Source organism: Athene cunicularia, assembly GCF_003259725.1.
Source record: "Athene cunicularia isolate RWA chromosome 1 unlocalized genomic scaffold, athCun1 chr1_part1, whole genome shotgun sequence".
Taxonomy (NCBI): domain Eukaryota; kingdom Metazoa; phylum Chordata; class Aves; order Strigiformes; family Strigidae; genus Athene; species Athene cunicularia.
The window spans coordinates 62,373,088-62,395,143 of record NW_020799091.1 but is presented as its reverse complement, the minus strand read 5'-3'; the positions used below and the strand labels follow the sequence as shown (position 1 = coordinate 62,395,143).

Genomic DNA, 22,056 nt, shown 5'->3' with positions numbered 1-22,056 from the left:
GAGAGCCCAGCAGAGGGCCATGAGTATGATGGAGGTACTGGAGCATGTTTCATATGAGGAAAAGCTGAAAGAGTTGGGATTGCTCAGCCTGGAGAAGGAAAGGCATCTTCTTACCCATATGTACAAATAGCTGATGGGAGAGTAAAGAAGATGGTGTCAGGGTCTGCTTGGTGACAGGACAAGCAGCAACGGTTACAACCTTGAAACACAGGAAGTTTTAGTTAAACCTAATAAAACCCCTTTTCACTCTGAGGATGGTTAACACAAGAACATGTTACCCACAGAGGCTATGGATTCTCTGTCCTGGGAGATATCAAAACGCAACTGGATGCTTCCCTGGGCAGCTGACCCCTGAGGGGGTTGAACTAGACAATCTCGAGGTGCCTTCTGGCTTCAACTGTGACCGATTCTGTGTTTTACCCTCTTTCCCCTCAAGTCACAACTAAATTTACTGTTATTTCTAGATATTTTGACTATTGCTTTGCTTATAACCTAGATGATGAAGAGTGCTTTTTGTAGCAGTACGCGAAAAGAAAAGGCAAAAGAGGGATGGAGTTAACAGATACTGGTTAGCCAGAGCTTGGCAAACTAGTGAAAGAACCAAGATGAAAATTCAGTGGATAAAACTAGGGTTATATTTCTGTCCCTTTATTTCTCATCAATTTTGAATGATGAAGCAGGTGTAATGGATTTTTATAATGTGCTTCCCTTAATATTGCATGACGTTCCGAATAAAACCTGACTTTGTATATCAATAAAATACAAGCATAATGGCTCAAGAAAAATGACCCATGTAATAGATCTCCAAAAATAACTGTGAATCATCATTAAAATGTGTTGACTCTGGAACGCTCTAGGGATTCGTTCAGACCCAGTAATACACTGTGGTTTTGTTAACGATCTGAAATAAGTAGAGGAAAGAAGTAAATCTAGCATCAACTGCTGATAAAACAGATGAGCAGCGTTAAATAAGAGAACTTAAGACAGCATGAGTTGCTTGCCAAGCTGGATCTTCAAGCCAAATAGGTATATTTTTCTGCATCAGTCAAATACAAGGTCATGTATTTGTCAGCAAAAAAATGTGGAGTCCAGAACCCAGTTCTTTGGCTCCTACCTGGGGTTAGGGGCCAGCAGAGATGAACCGTCCTTTGTGGTACTGTGGCAGAGAGGACTGCATCCTTGGCTGTGTAGTGAAGGAAGCAACAAATACAGCTGGGGAGGAGACCTTTGTAGAGAAGCCATTGGTGAAAATGGTAGTGGAAGGCTACTAGTGTCCAAGAATAGTTTTGATTCTCATCTCTGTGCTCTTCTTGGTTTTATAGAATCTGAACCAGAAACTGTTGGTGTCCCAGAGAAAAATTGTGGGGTTTGTTCTTGGGTTTTATTTGGGTTGTTTTTGCTATCTTTTCTGCTGCAGTGCCAATCTGTTTGTCCTGGGAAACTGGCTGATAACAAATGAATGATGTGAAACCAGAGAAGGCCAAAAGGACTGAAAGCATAGGATGTATTAAAGAATCTTGAATTCATCTTTTTAGCCTGCAGAAATCTAATTCAGCATATTATTTCTCTCAAACGCTTGACTGAGAAACTGGAAGCCCTGTATTAAGGGGAAAGGGAGGAAAGTTGCAGGAAGAGAAGTTGAGTGAGAGATTAAAACCCAAGTTGTTCACTAAAGACACATTTCCACTTGTTTTCATTTGCTGATTTTTTTATTTTTTTTTTCTTTGAGACATAATCCCATTAACAAATCACTTATTCTTGGCAGTTGATACTGATAAACGTCATGGTAAAGATTTTGCCCTGTGGAAGGCTGCCAAACCTCAAGAGTTATCTTGGACTTCTCCCTGGGGAAAAGGAAGACCTGGATGGCACATTGAGTGTTCTACAATATCAAGGTCATATTTCTTGGATTTTAAATCTAGAGCTGTTTTTTGTTTTCAGTCACAGTACAATGGCAGCAGCAGTACTGAAAATGTTTTTTCTGGTCAGTAGAAAGCATCAGTTTTAACGTGAATACTTTGTGATTTGGGGTGTCACTTGTGACCCAAATGGACTCTGCTCCACCTTAATGGTGTAGCTGTCTTGCCACGTTTTGGCGCCTTTTCTTGAGACAGACTTGGGTATTTAAAATATGCTGTGCAGGATCACACAGTTGATTAGCAAGCATTTTTAACTTGAACTGAGTAACTAAAGTTTTAGTGGAAGTTATATTATATCTTTCATTTGACTCCCACTTCTTGCAGTCTCCATCAGACCTAGTTCACCAGGTAGTGCTGTGTCAGGAGGACAGGGTATGGGATTCCATCCTGCCTCCAGCAAGCGTATGAGATCTTCCTGGCCTTGTCTTACTTAACAGCAGCTGTGGATGTTCATGCTAATCATTTAAGCGTTATTCAGCTTTTTTTACAAGTCAGCCACAGTATCAAATATTCTGATTTCTCTGTGGCAGTATATTCTGTGGGCATGATGTGAAGTGTAGTAGTGTTTTGCTTCTAGTTGGTTTAAATTAATTTACTCTTACTTTGGACTTTTATTTTCTCTACAAGATGGTAGTACTTTGTCCTGCACTGTCTTGCCTTATGACCTATTAATTTGTGTATTTTAAAAAAGAGACTCTGAATCTTCTGTCCTTGAAGATTGATAGTGGTACTTAGTTTTGCATTAGTATCAGATCTTTTTTTGGAAGCTAATAACAAATTATTTAGATCTGGCCCTGTTTAACTTTTCAACTCAAGCTGAAAGTAGATGGAACGGGTGCTTTAGGCTTATCTTTTTGTGTTTTGCTGGTGCACCTGGGTGGTTAGTCATTACTACCTGATTATGAAAAGCATTAATAAGGGTGATTTTCTGTCTGTAAATAGTTTCGGCATTGTGAAACACTTCTTAAAGCAACTGAAGTGCACAAAACCATAACGTATTTGAAGTGCAACCTGTGACAGAAGTGCACAGGTGAAATGGCAATTACAAAATGGCCTATCTGCTAATGCAGTGCTGTTTATAGTCTGCATTTCTTTCTGTAAGAAATTATGTTACTGCTGCTGGCTGAGGCTCCTGCCGTGTAAATAAGAGTTGACCCATTCAGAGATAAGTGTTAATAATCCTGGACTGTGAAAAACAGGGAGCTTATTTTGGTAAATTACCTAAAACATTTTGCTGTCCCAGTCAGCTGTCCAAGGCCCATTTTAAGCAGTACCTATTTTCTGTCTGTTTCACCAAAGATCTCAAAACACTTTAAGCTAGGTGAACTAGTTTTGAAAAGTCTTTGAAGTATGCCTGGTGAAGGTGAATGAGAAGGGCACTGGTCTCTAATTCAGCCCTGGAGGAGGGAACCACCTGCTGTGACTTAGGTCTGATCTCCTCTCTGGAGTTTCTGGGGAGACAGGGTGCTCCTCTTGCCTTCTGTGTTTTGCAGATCCATCTCTCTCCTCTTTCCAGCTTTTAATGGTTTTGTTGGAGAGAAGAGCAAGTGACCTGTGCTTCCCTGTAGATGGCACAAAGGAAGGCATGAGCTGGGGCCACACCTGGGAAGATCTATGCTGAAGCTGAAGTTGCTTTTGGAGCTAACGGGAAGAAGTGGAGAGGCACAAGCTTGGGAAATGGCAGCAGCCGGCCTTTGTTCCCTCCTCTCTTCTCCTCATTTCCTTTTCTTCCTGTGCCCCAACAGCTTCTTCAGAGCCATTGTGAGCCAGAGTGTTTTGTCCCAAGAAGGGATAGAAGTATTAATAGCTAGCGAGCTACCAGGAGCAATATCTTAATGTGACGTATGGGAAGACTATGTGTCTGTACACACAGGTGCACATGTGTGTGGGGCTTGCCTTTTATTTTCTGCTTGTGTAGACCCAGCTTGAGTGTCACTGGTTTCTGGGCAGTTAGCATTGATTTACCTACCTGTGAGCAGGTAAGTGTTGTCTTTGTTTAACAGATGGGCAAAATGAAGTTATTAACTTACCCAGCATGACCTAGCAGGGACTTACTGGAGCAGTGGGCAGAATGTAGCAGCCTTGACTCCTGGTGTTTAACCAGAAAGCATCTAGGTCTGTCCTACTGCAGCCTTGACTCCTTGTGTTTAACCAGAAAGCTTCTAGGTCTGTCCTACTGCTGCCTGAATATATTACTTCCAGCCACCTGTATTTGCAGAGGCCTGTGGCATGCAAGCCCATGGGTGACCTGCACTGATGCATCAGTGCTGTTGAGATGAGGAGTGTCCTTGGGAGATCAGAGGCACTGACACTTTCTTCTGACATTATAACAATATAGGAGTAAGCATTTTCTATTATGTCTGTGAACAGTATTGCCTGAATTCTTACAGAAGAGGTACAAGACGAAGAAAAGTAATACCAAATTTACAGAAATGTCCATCTCTTTGGAATTGTTAGGTTTGCAGATGAAAGCAGCTGTCTGATACTGAAACTGTAACAGAACAAGGAAAGCAGATGTCCTGCTTGCCATTCTTTAAGTTAGAAAAATAATTTCTCCTACTAAGGAGAACTAATTGTGGGCATATATTTGTCCTGTCCATAGTTCTGCTGCAGTTTTGGTATCCAAGATCTGTGTCTTGGTTTAAGTCACGTTTTAAAACTGTAGTCATTAAATTGTACACTTAAACGTATGTTGTTTTATCTTACTCTTTTCTGTATTTCTTTTTACAAAAAGCTTTTGTAGTGTTCTGCTTGCTGATCAGGAAAATATTGTTACAGTGCAGTGTTTGGAAAGCAGCTGGACATCCATACCGGTGGAATAGATCTTGCGTTTCCTCATCATGAAAATGAAATTGCACAGTGCGAGGTGTATCATCAGTGTGAGCAATGGGGGAATTACTTTTTGCATTCTGGTAAGTAAAATATTAATCACCCAAGAGGCCTGTACAAATATAATGGTTTGGATTTTTAGGTTTAGTGGTTGTATGGTATCAAAACAGATGCTTTACTACAGTGACCAAGTTCCTGTCCTCACTAAGTGAAAAAACATAAATGAGAGTGAATCTTGAAACTGTAAAATGAGTGTCTATATTAAGAAAGCAGTGAGTGAAATATTCCTGAATTTCATCTGAGGAAATCTCCAAATAATAACAGTACATGCACTGCCCATGTACAGCATTTACTCCTAATTAAAAATGTGGAAACAAGAATTTTTCATGTAGAATCTCATTCCCTTTCATTTGAGTTTCCTCAAAATTTGAGGGTACTCTTTGATAGGCTTTTTTAATTGTATTTTGGCTGTAACAGTCCTGCAGGAAGGAGGTGAAGATAGTTGATATTTTCTGTATGTGTCTATGTAGTTTTCCTAAAACCAGAAATTTCTGCTGTCTTAGAACCAGGACCAGCAGCATCTGAAGGCAGGGAGCGGAGGTGGCACCTGGACAGGTAGCTGACTGCAACATTTTAAAAGCATTGAGGTTAGAATAAACCAGTCTTTTTCTCCAACATCTCTCGGCACCAGTTGCTTGTGGGCTTAAAAATAAGTTTTCAGTAGCCTGCAGAATAAAATAGCATGTATTTGTAAATATGGTTAAAGGCTTTTTAGTCACGATAAGAAAAGACATCTCTACAACTGGAAAATAAGAATGGAAAGAATGCTAAGATACATGAACTATTAAACCAACAAAGCTCACAAAGCTGTGATCCTTCAGATAACTAACTGAGCTGGGATGTTTTCTATGGTTTGAAATCTGAGAGAAGCCTTTCAGGCAGACACTCTGCTGCAGCAACCGACCACTGGATGTTCTGGACATGCATTTCATGTACCTGTAACTTTTAAAATTCTCCTGAGAAGCTGTCTTTTATCCATTAGTAGCATTATGTCCAGTGATGGGTATGAAAACCATGATTCATGCTCCAGACCAGTTGAGTCAGATGCTTTGGTCTACTCTGGTCAGGCATGGCCAGTGAGGTTACTGGTGGGTAGAGACAAGGAGGTCTGACATCTATGAGCTACATAAAGACCAAGTCACTTGCCTTTTGGCTCTGTAGGAAGGTGAAGACATTGAATCTCATCACTGGTCCCTTAACCTTCTCTAGTGCTCTGACCAACTTCAGTATCTCTCTGCTTTCCTATGGAGTGTGAGTGACTCGGTACTGGTGTAGTGCATATATGTCACAGACATTGTCTCTTCCCCCAGGAGTGACCTCGCTGGCTATGCTTGACTAAACTGTTCAAAAGTATCTTACTTGGTCTTCAGCATACCATGCTGCCTGGCATTATGTAGAACTGCTCCTTGCTGACTTTGCATGACAGTGCTTCTGTGAAGTTTGTGCTGTACAGTGCTTTGAACTACATTGTTGTCTGATGGTACTAGCGCTGTTTCTGTTGATGGAATCCTTTAAATTTGTTCTTCCTGTTGCAATAATGGTGGTTCTGAATGGTCAGCTGAAGTCAGGTTCAAGCCTACAGTCTCTTTTTTTTTTTTTTTTTTTTTTTTTTTTTTTCTGAACAGTACTTTGTGCAAGATGTCTTGGTGAACTCCTTGAGCTGTTTCTCTGAGTATGAGAGCTGCAGAGTTAAGCCTGTGGTACACTCTGAGAATTACTTGAGGGTTGGTTTTTTTTATATATATTTTTACTGTACAGGATGAATATTGAATTCTAGTTTCAGTTCCCAGTGTAGAGCCTATTGTAAATCAATAGCAATTACCCAGAGGTTGGCACATCCTCCAGGGTGTGTTTTCTTCCTGAAATGCTGGGGAATTCTCTGTGCTTCCACTGAGATGCATTGGTTACTGCCAGGTAGAGCCTTCTGCTGAAAACCACTGTATCTGACTTTTTAAGCTTGTAATTGAAACTGTAGGGGAAAATATTCTTTGAAACTAACTAACTAAAGAGGAGTCAATTTTTCTGAAAAAAAAAAAAAACAAAACCACCACCAACAATAAACCCCCCTGAACTTAATTCCAAGGGCAATTTGTACACTGAGGTTCTCTAGGAGCTGACAGATTACATTCATTAAGTCAAAAAATTTTGCTGGAGGATGATAGTGTGAATTATTTAGGGCAGATGAATCAGCTTCAGAAACAATTTATTCTGGTAACAGACTTCAGAATTTTAGCAGGCTCAGAACTGGAGGAGCAATCCCCATTAGAGGAAGAAAAGCCCTGCACTGGGGATAAATCTTCTTGTAAGGACTTTATTTTTAGACTACTTGTACTCTGGGAAGAGCGCCAAGCCAAAGTTATGAAAAACCTTGTACTTTGTGATTCTTTAATGAAATCACTCTAAGTGGTTGAAACTCTTAAAGGGGAATATTATTTCAAATTCAGATGTTACCTGTACCTTGTTAGGAAAAACACAATCAAACTATTTTAAGCTTGTCTGCCTGAAGTTGAGTAAGTCAATATTTAGACACCTTTGCAAAAGAAAAAAAAAATCATACCCAGGCTCTTTCCCTTCTTCCAAGAGAAATTTGTCTGTGGGGTTTTACCTGAGTGGCAGGAGCTGCAGGTGCCTGGTGCCTCTGACAGCCTGAATGTTCTTATTGAAGGCCCTGAGTTGAACTGTGCAGTGGTGAAAATGGCCTTGCCTGCCAGCAATCAGGACAAATATGATGAAAATGGGATTTTGGTTTGATTGTAGATTTTCTGCTGTAGCTGGATCTGTTACCAATAGATCTCTTGATTTCTTTCCTACTCTCCACAGAGTGTGTTGTGCAAACTTAAATTTGCAGGTGGTCAGGATGGGACCACAGGTAGCCTTTTTTTATGGAGAATCCCTGCTGCTTTGAATCATTGTCAGAAATAGCGAAGAAGTGAAACCAGATACTTTTTGTGTCCATTTACCTGACCTGAGTGTGTTGCTTTTGTATTCAGGCAAGTGTAATGGGGATTTTATCTGTTTGTGGAAGAGAAGGTGGTTCCAGGTAAGGCTGCAAAAGCAGTGCTGTGCAGAGTAGCACAAAATTCAGACAGCTGCTTGGGCTGCAGAGCAAGAAATGCCCCCTCTGCCACAACCTGTAAAAAAAGAAGCATGATCATATGTTGTTCTTGCAGAGCACTCTGAGCCATTGGTAGCACTGGACTGCCAAATCTGAAAGAGTACAGAGCACTGATGTGATATGAAAGAGTAAGAAAAATTCATGCTTAATAATCTGCCTCTAAATATGATTAAGTGCTGGATTCTGCAGGTCATGAAGTGCCTGAAAATTACATGTTAGTTGTGGGTGCTCAGTAACTTACCAGATTACTCTTTTATTAGGAGAAGCCAGTTAAGGCTTCTAATATTTCCAAAATGATGCTGAGTAGTCTTTTATTGGCTACGCGTTCGACACCTATCTGGAGCTGTGAATAATTGATGTTTTCCATCAGTGATGGTGCTGTGGCTAGCATGGACGAGGCCTGGGAGCGTACAGCCTGAGACTGCCTGTTTCCTGTCTTGCTTCAACAGAACTTTGCTGAAGGCCGAGCTCTACATACTCTCCTAAATGCGATGGAGATAATTAGTTACTGCCTTTTTTCTGTACCACAGCCCTGCAAACCAATGGTCCATGCAGCTATTGAAAGCTCTAGAAAGGCTCAGAGATTGCATTTTAAAATAAGCTAATTCAAACTAAGAATCACAGATACATCCCTCCCTACCCCTTCTTTTTCTTAGTCTCCCAAAGCCTGGAGAAATTGGGAGTATTCAAAAAAATTATTTTATATCTAAGGTATTTTGAACCAGCACAATAAACTTTTGGATTAAAAAATAGTGTGACAGCCACCAGCAAGTAATAACTACAGAAAATTGTTTGAGTTTCAAGAATATGGTAATGTGAGATCACCAGAAAGTCTTTAAAGGTCTTAAAACATCTCTGAAAAGTCAAGAGTAACAGGTAAAGTACTTCTCTGAAGACTGAAAAGTATTTGCTTGCTTACTTTTTTTTATCAGTTTATTATCAGTTCTGAGCAGGGAGACTGTTTTTTTTCCTTATTAATGTCTCTCTTTGTGGTGGTGATTTTATTTTTTTTTTAATTTTTTCTTTTCCTGCATTTTAAAATTCACTTGGTGAAAGTTGAGTATGGAGAGGTGTGCAGGACTGTAGGCAAAGCTATTGAAAACTGTTGCACTGGAATGGTTGGCACATATCCATTACAGCATGTGCTGCCTCCAGCGTTTTCAGTGTCTCAGTGCAGTCTTTCCCATTCACTCCCCATTCAGAATCATGCTCATTTATGCTGATTAATCTTTTTTTTGTTGTTCTAGGGCATTTGCATGTTAAAGGAAGTCAAGAAAAAATGTCCAAGTCATTAAAAAACTACGTAACAATTAAGGTAATTGATTTCCGTGAATTGAAGCAATGTATGTTTCTAATACGTAAATACTAATCACAGCCCTTTTTTGAGAAAACTTTGGGTTATGTGTTTATGCTGCAGCAAAAAACCTGAGTCAGTGTTTCTCTAGTGCTGTTGTACCTGTTATTGTGGATCTGGATGTGGGAAACCCACCCAGACTCAAGGTTTGCTCATAACATGGATCTTGCTTTGCTGAGAGCATTTGTAGGAGCAGCATTTGTGCTCAATACCAGGCTTCTGCATTATAGGTTTATGGTTGGACTCGCCAATCTCAAAGGTCTTTTCCAACCTAAATGGTTCTGTTATACAGTGATGGGTTCTCATCTGTCTGCTCTTAACAGTGCATATGCTTTTGGGACTTAGAAAAGAGCAGACATTTTTCCCTTGTTCTGCTTTAGGTAAAATGGGACATAGTGTCAGCATTTTGTCAGGAAGCTATTGGGTGTCCTGTAACCACACTATGCCAGCAGTCTCTTGTATTCCCCTTTATTTTTATACTGTGACCTTGCTGATGCGCAGAACTTTGTCTTTTAGTTCCCACAAGCCATGTCAATATGTCCTGTTTTACTGTGTCCCAGAGTTTTTGGTGTAGCCCAGAGCAGGGTCTCTCTGCCAGGCACGTGGGATGCAGCTGTGCTTGTCACTAGGGTGGCTCCTGTGGTGGCTGACACCTATTGCTAAAAGTGGGTAATTTCTTTCCTTTAGACGAAGCTTGAGAAGCTGTTTCAGCACATATGTTCCCCTTTGCCCTCTTGGCAGGCTTAATTAAAATCCCTTTAAAATGGAGTTCAATGTGAGCTGCATTATTCTTAATTCTCCTGATGTTGTCTGGGTACAGCTAAGCCCTGTATCCCCCAGGAATATTTACCTGTTGCTCACAATTTTCACAGAAATTTACCAAATCTCAGCAGATGTTGTGGACAGGCTGGAGAAATGACCACAAACACCATGCATGCAGTTAAAAATAATGTATAAAAACATTCCCCTCCACATCTGTGGTGGGACTTCTTTGTGTTGAGAAAACAAAAACTTCAAGCCCTGTCCTTCTTCCCTTGTCAGTCCTTGCTTTTAATTTCTGCCCTTAGACACAGCTAACAAGCTAACTATTAATCCTTCCCTGTAAGCGATTTTTCAGTCCAGTGAAAGAAAAACCTTCCTGTACAGCCTTCCTGCATTTTGAAAGTTAAGCCCTACATGGAAGTTTTTATGCAGCTCCAAAAGAGGGGAGGCCTGTCCAGGACCTTCCCTTGGTCCTGCTGGCAGCCGTCTGCATTCCAGGCCATCACCCTCCGCACAACCGCCCTGCATCTTCTGCATCCAGCTGCTCTGTTTTCCCTCCCCCGTGTCTCCCCTTCTCTGATTTTTTTTCTGGGTTTGGGTCTTTTTTGTTGTTGTTGTTTTGGGTTTTTTTGTTTTTTTTCTTTAATAGTATTAATTCTGGTCCCCAAAATCAAGCATGTTACAATAACGCATGACTGATCGACTTGTTTTGAAAGAGCTGTGATACTTACTCAGTACAGTTTTTAACAAAATACAGAATTATTTTTTCCAGTTTGGATAGTCCTTTCCCAAATATGGATTTATTTCTGTACTTTACTCATTCTATCTCCTATATATTAGAGTAAAGCTTCTGGGCACATTGGGTACACGCAGTTATATAGAGTTGATTTTAAAATAAACCCCAAAAAACCCACCCACCAAAATAAGCAGTATCATTGTCTATTCCTTAATTTAGCTTGCCCTGATTTGCCTCAATTATTTCTATTTTCACTCGAGAGGCAGCACATTGCTGACGCTCTGCTACCTTCAGTGTTCAGGCTGGTTTCGTCTGGTAGCAGAAGCTAAATTTCGAAATGTGCATCTTTAAGCAGATGACACTTTCCATATTTTCTCACATGTGCTGACTTTTCTTTATGATTTTCTATTTCAGTGGCACTTCAGTGTTACAAACACCATCATCAATTTGCAGAATAAAAAAAAAAAAGCAGGAATGCAGTGTTCACAGTTAATGTGCCACAGTGTCCAGCCTTGCTGAGAGCAGAGTTGGAAGTGATTGATCAGTGTACCTTCCAAGCATTTAAATAGTTCTTTATACTATTAGTGTAAATTAATTACACTAGTAGTAATACTAATAACTTACTATTTACTGTAGTAAATTATTTGTAAAGCTAGATAAATATTAGGGTGAAATTAATGAGATTTCATAATTAACACCAATAACTTCTTAGGAATATTTAAAAAATAATACAAATTTTTGTTCGCTCTCTGTTTTTCTTCATATTCTAGTCCTGTAGAAAAAGTACACTTATTTTCTTTTTCAAGAAACCTTTCTGGTTTTTCATAAAGTTTGCAAAACTCTGCTGTCCTTTCCTGTAAATTTGTATCCTAATCTTAGTCTGGTAATTTCATTTTGGGTTTTTTGCAAAGGTCTTTATACAGTGTGTGTTTAATCACAATTACAAAGTACTTTTCACTGTCTTATGTTTACATTGTGTGTATATTTTGTGTATATATATGTATGCACATCTATCTTATATGGAATTAGAATTTTTTTTTTAGTTTAGACTCTAAACCAGTGTTATAAGCATAAAGCTTTAAATTATCTTAAACTACAAAGATGGGTTATTTGTCATGTTAGTTTGTCTGAAATAAGATGTGAAACTAGTGCAAGGGGGTAGATCAACTGAAGAAAGGGTTTGATATAGAACTAAAGCTGTATTTTTTGTGGATGGAGTTTAGGATTTCTTGAAGAAATTTTCATCAGATCAATTCAGGATGTTTTGTTTGCGCAGCAGATACAGCTCAGGTAAGGAAAAACCCTACCTTTTTTGTTGAGATATGCACGGCCTTCCCCACATGCTTGCCAAGCTGGCAGGACAGTGGTGCAGTGGTGTAGTGGGCTCTCCCCATGGTGCCTCACCTTTCCCCTCTGGTATGTGGAAAGGTTGGTGGTGCTCTGTGGGGCTGCTCTTCGGCTTTCTCTTAGAAATGCATCTTTACTGAGCACAGTATGTAGCCATTCATCTAAATACCTTCCTGAGATGCAGTTAATTGCAACTCTCAATTAATTGCACCTTCAATTAATGAATTACCTCCATATCTGATTTGCATCTGCTGCAGTCACTTACATTTCAGTCACGATCAGCTGTTTTTGGAGATGTGTCTAGATAGAGCTCTGCCTTACATTCCTGTAGGGTATGACAGGGGCTTGCTAATAACTTTTTATCTCCCTGCTGTGTTATCATTTTTTGTCCCATGGAGTTACTGAGTGTTCAAGCAGTTCTGTGGTGCAGTGCAGCTTGCTTACACCAGCACCTGACAACCTAATGATCATCTTAGCCTGGCAAACTGGTGGTGGGGACAGGCGTTGGAGCTGTTGTCAGCTCCCCTGTTGCCATGGTTTAACCCCAGCCAACAACTAAGCACCACGCAAACGCTCGCGTACTCCTTCCCCCTCCCAGTGGGATGGGGGGGGAGAACCAAGAAAAAAGTAAAAGTTGCAGGTTGAGATAAGAACAGTTTGATAATTAAAATAAAATGTAATAATAACAAAATATAATAACAGTAATGAAAAGGAAGATAATGAAAAGAGAGAGAAATAAAACCCATGAAAAGACAAGTGATGCACAATGCAACTGCTCACTACACGCTGACCGATGCCGGAGCAGTGATCTGCCCCTCCCAGCCAACTCTCACCAGCTTATATATGGAGCATGATATCCTATGGTATAGAATATCCCTGTGGCTAGTTTGAGTCAGCTGTCCTGGACATGCTCCCTCCCAGCTTCTTGTGCACCTGCTTGCTGGCAGAGCATGGGAAATGGAAAAATCCTTAACTTGGGATAAATGCTACTTAGCAACAACTAGAACATCGGTGTGTTATCAAGATTATTCTCACACTAAATCCAAAACACAGCACTGTACCAGCTACTAGGAAGAAAATTAACTCTATCCCAGCCAAAACCAGGACACCTCTCTATATGTGATGTTTCCAGCAGACAGATGCTACTTTGAACTGGAAGAGGTTTTCATACGAATAGAGTTTTTACCAGTTTATTGCAGCCTGCCAAAAAGCAAATGATAATTCTCTAACCACTGCTGGGTCATCTGGCTTGTTGGCTGTCTTGGCATGGTAGGGGGATGGTGGAGCACAGGGCAACACTCGCCGCATTACTTCAGTGGTCCCGTAGTTGCCTCAGATAAAGCACCTCTAGCACTGTGACTGGGAGAGCTGGCATGGTTAAGGCTCTGTGGCTTTGCTAGTGTCTGTCAGCATGCAGTCATTGGACTGAGAAGGCTTTTTGCTTGTTAATACCTCTAGCTGCTTGCAGGAGCCACCCTCTACCTGGTGGAGCCTCCCTCTCCTAAAGCAGCTGAATGCATTGGGAATGCCATATATCCCTGAAATATTCTGAAGCATGGGGCATTAAAGAGACTGCTGGTTATTAACGGCCATCTCCACCATGAGAGGATCCAGGTGGAAGGTCTGCTTCAAAGCAAGCCCCTATTGGGAGCAGAAGAGGGGACAGGCAGTGAGGAGCACTGCCACGCTTGAGGCGGTGGGATGGTGGCATGCCTGGCTGTTTCGAGGTGATGCTACAGGATGGTGACACACCTGGCTGTTTCCTCTGGGTCTCTGTTAGGAGATGAAATAGGTTGTGCACACATGAATGGCTCCCTAGCTGCAGCTGAGGGCACTTGGGAGTCTCAAACAGATGTGTATTTAAAACAAAAGAAGAAAAAAGGCTAACCCCTACAACACTACCATGTATATGTTTTTCCTGAAAACAAGCCAAATGGCTGGCAATTTCTAAGCTTGCCTCAGGGCAAGGAATGGCGCTGGAGACCTGCAGCAGGGCTGCCTCGTGCCTTGTCTGCTGCCTGTCAGCTGGCTGCATTTGGACCTCTGCGAGAAGGATGTGACCCTTCTTTTGGCCTTACTTCTAGGTTAAACACCTTCCTGTGATAAAAACAGAGCTACCTGTGCAAATATATGTGGCTTTGATGAAATGCTGTGGTGGTGTTATGTCAGACTATAGTACCAGTAAACCAGCTGGCAGATAAGGATTGCTTGAAGGTCTGCTGTGCTTGCCACCTCCACCTTATGAGGTAGGGTGCAGTTATTTGCTGCCAGAGTCAGTCCCTGCTGAGCCAGGTATTTACTGTGCAGCCTGTCAGTTTATCTCCCTGCTTTCTATTCACTTTGGTCTAAAGATAATACTACACTCCTTTGTGTCTTGCTGTCTGCTTTCTAAATATTTTTATTAAAGTGAGATCCCAAGCACTTTCTGTTTGTTCCTAAAATGTTTTTTGTAGCCTAAACCTGTTGGTGATGGTTCCTCCCATCCCTGCCTGTGAAGGAGAGACTTTTGTATTAGATAAAATCCAGGTTTGGGAGATTGGGTGATGTTACCATGCTTATTGGATCGAGCCTGTAAAAGATCTTCGTAAGCATGTGGATGAGGGCAACGCCTGATGGTTGGGAATGGCTCATGCTTGGTGCCGTGTTTTACATGAGTCTTGGGCTCGGAATGGGCCATTCCTGTGGTCTGGACTACCCCCTGCCTGTATGTGTGCAGATGGGTACCTGGGGACAAACATGACTTCAGGGGCAGGAGGTGCCCCTCCTGTGGGGTTACTGTCCCAGGGAGGATAATGCTGGTTGCATTGGTGGGGGAGAGGAGAAGAGTCAGAGGGAAGAGATTTTGGTGCAGAACGTCACCCTTTTATAACGTGTCTCTGCAGGGGCTCCCTCTGCTCCATTGCCCCCTCTCATTGCTCAAGGCTGGTGGGGCAAATCTGCTCAGGGTTGAGCTGAGCTCTGGGGACAGTGGTGGTGATCCGGACCTTCTTGAGGCCCTATGAGACTGTGTTATGAGACACTGCTTTTCCTCCTGCATCTCATCAGCAGGGGCTTTTCTTAATGCAGTTAGGTGGAGGGGCTGTGAGCCTGCTTCAGGCAGTGGGACTCTGTCCCCAGAATGCTCTCCTGGTCACCAGAACCACTTCAGTGATTTTGTGAACCCAAGTGAAGTGTAACATTTTGGTCCCTCTGGTCTTCAATTACTTCCTGGTGCTAATAAACATGTTTTGTAATTTGATGATGCCCTCAGTGGCAAAGGAGGGAAGGAGTAGGGAGTATGGTGAAAGACTGATGGAGCCAAGCTTGTCTGTGCCACGCTGTGGGTTTGCAGTGCCTGCAGGCGGTGGTTTAAGAGAATGCCATGAAGTGGGGAAGAAGAATGGCTTTAATCAAAGCGGGCTTCATAAGAATGAACTTTCATCAAGTATTCCTTGTGGAGTTCCTGTAACCAGGGTAATCAGTTGAGTAGTCTTAGTGGATATAAATGATCTTTTTCAAGATCTCACTGTTTTCTAAAAGTCTGTACGTAGTTTGGGGGTTTTTTTAAAGCTTAATTTTAATGAGGCAGCAATGCAGATTTTTCATTTCACACAAGCAGAAAATCTGACAAATACAGGTCCAGATTTATGCCTTAGTTATACTGGGATAAATCCTACAGAAAGTCTGTTTAAACAGTTAGGCTAATGGAACAGAGATCAGGCTGCTTCTGCCCTCTTAGATCTGTTCCCTTGCTCAGACTGCCTGCTTTAAAGAGTAGATGTGTCTGGGCAGCACGGGGTAATTGCACAAAGCAGTTGGCTGTGATGTACGTGGGACCAGGGGTGAGATGTCTGTGGAAAATACACGCGATGCTTATTGTTGATATTAGGAATACGCTGCAAGCTGTACTTTGGATGTACCTTAGTGCACAGGTCAGGCATAAATTAATGAAGCAGTACTGCACTGACTATAAATGGTGCTTTGATTCAAGTAATCAGCTCTGGTGTGATATTGTGGAAAGGGGTTCATTTAAACTTAGGCCTGTCCTTGATGGACACAACTTCCACTGGGAAGCTGTCTTGTGTGGGGCCTGAGTGCTCTTCTGCAGAAAATTGCGCATTACTGTGCAAATAAAAAAATTGCCTCCTGCTGATGGCAACTCACAGTAAGTGTGGTGGGGCCAGTCCAGCACCTGCGCTTCTCAGGGCGCAGGCAAGGTGAGAGGAGCCTGCTTAACCCTACACCAGAGAAGTGGACACTGGTAGTTCCCAAAGCATAGTTGCCTGCTGAAGCTGGAGTCCTGCTGCGTGCAGAGATGGTGTCCATGTGCACGGATGTCATGTTTGTGCAGGGGCTAATGTTGGCTTACCAGTTGGTGGAAGAGAAGCCTGTGCGGTTAGGAGATCTCATCATAAAGCAGAGCTCTGCTTAGGATGCAATGAATTATTTACGTTAAGGTTTTATCTTTCTTTCTGGTGACTGTAAGAGGTTTAGATGGGTGTAAGTTGGGTGTGATGAATCCCATCCCAGACATGCCCTTATGAGTTTAAGCAATTTATATTTTCTATAATAGTCACCTTTGATATGGTCAATTTAGCTTTGATAGTGTGAGGGAATTGTATATCTAGTACAGAATCTAGACTGCAAAATTTTAGATCCGTTTAGATTTTAGGTGCTGTTGAAGCAGCCCTTTAACTGTAAGTGCCTGTATTCCTCACAGTCAGTGATGAGGGTTAGGTCTCTTGGAGGTCTCCAAATACAGTTTGTGTCTACCTAAATCAGAATAGGAACAAAATTAGAGGTGAGATCAAAGGTATGTCTTGCCAACTTAAATCCGGGAGGGGATGCTTAGAAATATATCCAGTCTAAATGCTTTGGAGTAATAACTTCACAGTGAGATTCAATAATGGGGAAAAAAAAAAAGTCAAGTAGCTATTGCTTCAGTTAGCTTCCAGACACTTTTTGAATCAGTCTGATACCTCTCTAGTAGGTTATACTTTGTCATATGTAATGGTTGTCTTTTATATTGGTTTAATTCACCTAGTGCTCATGAAAAAAAGAATTTTTTATGAAATGTGCAATTAATTGTAAGAAAAGTTTGCTATGAGAAATAATAATAAACTTTTCCTGGAATGACTTGGTCTCAGAATGTCATTCCTATGTATGACAGGCAACATCCTCTCTATCCTAATGCCCAAATAATATTTTTTTCTTAGCAATAGAATTTAGTGATGAGAGCATGGATGATGCAAAGCACCTTCTTCAAGCAGTCTCCTCATTTATTAGAGATGCAGATGCTTATATAAAAGGACAGCTGGTATGTGACCCTGTTAGAGAAGACATACTGTGGGAAAGGTAAGTGTGCATCCTGTATCTTAAAGATTGTGATTATGTGAGCAATATTTTGCAACAGGCTCAGAGGGCTGAGCAGTATAGCGTTCTGAGTTTTGTTTAAGAAGCAGGACAAGGAGGACTGAGAAGCAGTCTTCCCTGCTAGCCCTCACCAGGGGCAGCTTTTTTTTTTTTTCTTCTTTTTCTAGTCAGCTGCTTTTCCTTGCAGTCTGCTCCACTTAATTCATTGTATTTTTAAAATCCATGTTATTTATCTAGCGTGCCTTCCTAACACAGGCACCTTTGCCCTTCTTGAGTGGTATAGAAGGCAGAGCTATGACTGAAGTTGTGAGGCTGCCCAGTTTGTAAGTAGAATTGTACATTAATGACTGAAAAAGAAAGATGACGAATGGGAAGTAACACACCTTGGGCATGTGAGCCTGTAATCAAGCTGGCTGGCACTGTGGCATGCAGCAGAGGAGAGAAGGGATTGCTAAGGAACTGGCATGGGGCAGAGATGTCAGAGGGAGAGACAAAATTATGGTTGTGACTCTGACAGTGACAAAGAGAATCTCCTTTGGAGTCCCTTAGGAAAACCAGATCATCTTCCAGGAGAGAGAGAGAGAGAGAGAGACGTGCTGTGTGTTGGGTGCAAAGCTGAGAATACAAAGCCCAGTACTCTGGAGTCAGGATAAGGAGGGATGTTGAGTGCCCTAAAGCGATCTATGTGCGGGCAGCTCTGGGATGTAGGATCAGAGGGGAAATGGCCTATGCTGTAAAGGTGAGAGTGTGGGCATCTTGCTGTTGGGAGCTTGCGGCTGCACAGACTAAGGCTTGCAAGGGGCACTGGAACGTGTTACAGGGAAATGGAGTTGAATTAGCTAGTTGTGGTATTTGGCAAAAGCAAGTCCTTCAGCAGAAGGCTGCAGGAGGCCTGTTGGTGAGAGATAAGTCTGAGAGATGTGAGGTGTGTAAGGAAGTTGAAATGGATTGTCAGCAGGGGGACATGTGGGAGGGCACAACTTGTGAAGTTCTTAATTATGAAAGAGGAGAAAGGGAAGCTTGCAGGCAAGAATGTTGGGAGGAATGAGTTAGGGCAGCAGCCATCTGATATCTGAGGGGAGGCAGGCATGGCAGGCAAAACTACTCAGAAACCAGGAAAGCAGGGTTCAGGAGAGCCCCAGAGGTGCTAGGAAAGCTTGAGGTTCCCTAGGTCACCTTGCTCCCTGAGCTTCATTGTGAAATGGCATCCTTGGGTCCAGTTTGCCTATTGCTGTTGAGGTCTGGTTCACCTGGCTGTGTGCAAGAGCAGCCACCAGCAGCTGTTTGCAGCTCGCCATTTATTCCTGCTGCTGTCTGGATCCTCCTCTTGCTCGCAGCAGTGGGCAGCACTGGTTCTGCAGTGATGAGTGCTGGTTGCCCGCTGGCTTTTGGCACTGTTACATGATGGTCCCACCAGACCTTTCTGTCCGGGCCAAGCTGAGTAGAGTCCTGGGGCTGGGGTCAGGCTTGCCTGGGAGATGAGGAAGTAGTGCCTGCTTTTGAGCTGGATCCTGCCAATGGGACTCCTGAGCGACCCCAAGTCAGCTCTCTTGCCAGGCGCCGGAGGGATGCATGTGATGTGGCTTTGGGAGATAAGCATGCTGTTAGCATGAAAAAATGGGCTGCTGGAAAAAAAAGAACTTAGCAAAATCTTTAATGTGCTTAATATCAACCTCATTTTCCATCTGTGTTTAAATGAGTAAGGCAAGCCTTGCTCTGCCACTGTTGGCTCCTGTGATTAACCATGTATTTATTGAACGGATGTAGCACTTTGGGTTTTGACATGCATCAAGTTTTTCCCTTCACAGCTGGAAGATGTATTCTCCCTGATCAGTGTAGCATTGTCCATCATAGGACAGCTAGCAAGGAAATGACAGTGTCCTTTCGATGACTCCCTCTGGCTGAATAACTGATGAATTCAGCCTACTGCTGGCATCTTGTTTGTCTTATCTTAAACGTTACCTTTTCTTCTTGAAGGCTAGCCAACACAAAAGTAACCGTGAAGGCTGCGTTTGCAGATGACTTTGACACCTCCAGGGCTGTTGCAGCAATTATGGACCTCATTCACCATGGCAACAGACAGCTTAAGGCTGTTACTAAGGTAACCCATTAGGATACAGAGATCAGAAAATGACAGCTGTCCACTGTCCTACTGTTTAATGCAGACAGATTAGTTTATTGTTCACATAAGAAACCGGCAGAAACAAAGCTCTGTAAATTGTTGACCTTAATGGTGCCCATTTGTCCTGACCGTATCACAGGAATTGTCTTCGGCTATTGTTTTGTGCTTCCTTGTGTCCAAAGGATGTTTCTTTCCTGCTACCCTACATTATTTATACCTAAGGTTTTTTGAAAGGCCTGAAGCCATTGTGGCATGCTGCTAATTTTAGTGCTGGCTTTATGTTCTTACTCTGCTTCTTTGCTTAATACCCATGCACAGAAATCAACCTCAATTAGGAAATGGGGGGTGGTGGTTGCTGCAGGGACTTTGGCAGGCAGTCCCAGGTGCATGGGGCAGTCGTGGTGAGTTCAGCTTTGGGGACTGAGTGGCTTCTGCTGTCAGCAAATTATAACTGTGGCCTCAGCACGCTTGCATGAGTCCATCTTCAGATGGCTTTTGGCAAATTGAGACTCTGTTAAGGTTTCTCGATGTTGACACAAAGGAGGTGTCTGGTAAGGGCGTGAGCAGTAAACACAGTCTGAAGCACTTCTGGGTCTCCTTTTACCAACAACTCCCTTTCTTGCTCAAGGTGAGCAGCTCAGCCTTATTGCTGTGCTCCTTGATTGCTCGTGTCATCGCTTCCACTGTGTTTGTGCTGTAAAATGTTGAGTGTGTAGTAATAACTCATTTTAAGAGAGAATTAGCCTGGTGGTCTAGAAGTCCTGCTGCCCTCCTGGCCCTTTTGGTGCTGGCTTTAAATTCTGTCCTTAACCTTATCTTTACAAAATTACTCTGAGCAAATCCCTGACCCAAACCAGTTTTTCAGCAGGGGTCCATAACAGCGTTAACACTTCTAAATAGAAGTAGCCTTATTTTGCCAGTGGCTGCTTGTTTCCCCTGAATTCCTTCTGTTGGTCATTTTGTTGAGAATTGGATGGGATATTTGCGGGGCAGCTGACTCAGGTTTCTGGTTGCGGTGGTGGAGCTTTTCTGGGTGCAACCCAGCTGTCTGAGCGTTACCTCTTGCTGACTGCGCATAGTTTTAAGAACTGTAAATTCACATAAACATAACTACTCGTTCCTCTCTTTAACCTTCTTGCCATTCTTACCTTAGGTGGCATGTTTCCATTTCTTTCCCTCAGTGGTCTGCTTCAGCTCCCTCCAGTTCAGAACTTTTGCAAATTTTAGGTTGTTACTTATCTCAGGCTTTAATGGAGATGTCTGATAAAACCAGTATCAGGTGCTAATTTGGTTTTGTATGTCATGACTTTTTTGGTAAGGATTAGTCCCTTAAATTGCTTCTCAGTCTATCATTTAATCTTGATTTAATTTTTTTTCTCTGTTAAATAAATACAGAGGCAAGAAAGAAATACATGTGTTCTTAAAAACACTGTTCTGTCGCTGCTGGTGGTGGTTTCTGGTGCTATTGAGGCATGACAAAATGCCGTAAGCTGTCTCAAAGCAGTCTTCATGTTGCTTGAATCAATAAGACACTCAAAAAAGGATTAAGGGTTGGTTTTTTTTTTAATAATTTATTTTATAGGTGCCCTTGAAGCTGAGATTTTGTTCTTTTATTTTGTTTTCATATACACAGCCCTTTCATGCCCAGAAGTGCTATTTTTAGGTCTAATTTATTGCGTGCATGTAATGTGTGGCAGCTTCACACATCTCTTCTCTTCACTGTGTGCTCGTAATAAGCTCTTCCCCTCCCCCGTTTACTTAAATCTTTTCCCTTTGTGTTGTGAGGTGCTTTTATATCTCTGTAAAAGTTCCCATCTGGGCAGGTGTTACTGGTGGAGGTAGATCTATATAATTAGTAATATTTTTCCCTTGTGGATTAGGCTCCAGAAAGATGCTGAGTTCTGTAATATGTATTGACTGGACAATCTCTTTTGAGTGTTTTTTAAACAGGATGCTGGATCTCCTAGAAGCTGTGTTGTGTATGGAAGCATTATTTCCTATATAGAAGGCTTTTTTAATGTCCTTGGGATGTCCTTTGGAGAAAGACAGGTATGAAACATCTCTTCTATGTGTACTAGTATATGGTAGCAGCACCAGTGTTATGTTTTATAGGACGCTTTCTGAAAGCACCAGATGTTAACGAAGTTATTTATGGTTTTAGTAAACCTTTCTGCACTGGTTGGGGTTTCTGCCATGACGTCTTAGGAGAGCATGTGAGCGGGTGGAATGAAGTGTGGGCTTTTTTCTTCTTGGAGGTACTCCTGTGTGATGTCTGTATCAATTGTGCTGTGGAAATGAAAGTATGAGGAATGAAAGAAGAAGAAGTTAGCATTGAAGGCCTTTAAGTTGGTCGTGTTCTGCGTCTGGCTTTCCCTGGCCCCTTCCTCTTCTTTCTGATGGTTGTACCTAGGCTCACTGGGATAGCCATATGAGTATTTGTGGTTGTGACCTCCCCTGCAC

General features: G+C 42.1%; 1 protein-coding gene across 2 annotated transcripts in view; it reads left to right on the top strand.

The window, feature by feature from the left end:
• The window catches only part of CARS2 (cysteinyl-tRNA synthetase 2, mitochondrial), a 39,377-nt gene that overhangs the window by 9,547 nt on the left and 7,774 nt on the right, over nucleotides 1-22,056 (top strand). For both annotated transcript variants that reach the window (XM_026848906.1, XM_026848902.1), the window contains 7 exons: nucleotides 1,766-1,895; nucleotides 4,698-4,831; nucleotides 9,171-9,238; nucleotides 11,999-12,065; nucleotides 17,318-17,456; nucleotides 19,452-19,575; nucleotides 21,547-21,645. In XM_026848906.1, coding sequence (XP_026704707.1) covers nucleotides 1,766-1,895; nucleotides 4,698-4,831; nucleotides 9,171-9,238; nucleotides 11,999-12,065; nucleotides 17,318-17,456; nucleotides 19,452-19,575; nucleotides 21,547-21,645 — 761 coding nt within the window. The remainder of the gene's footprint in view (nucleotides 1-1,765; nucleotides 1,896-4,697; nucleotides 4,832-9,170; nucleotides 9,239-11,998; nucleotides 12,066-17,317; nucleotides 17,457-19,451; nucleotides 19,576-21,546; nucleotides 21,646-22,056) is intronic.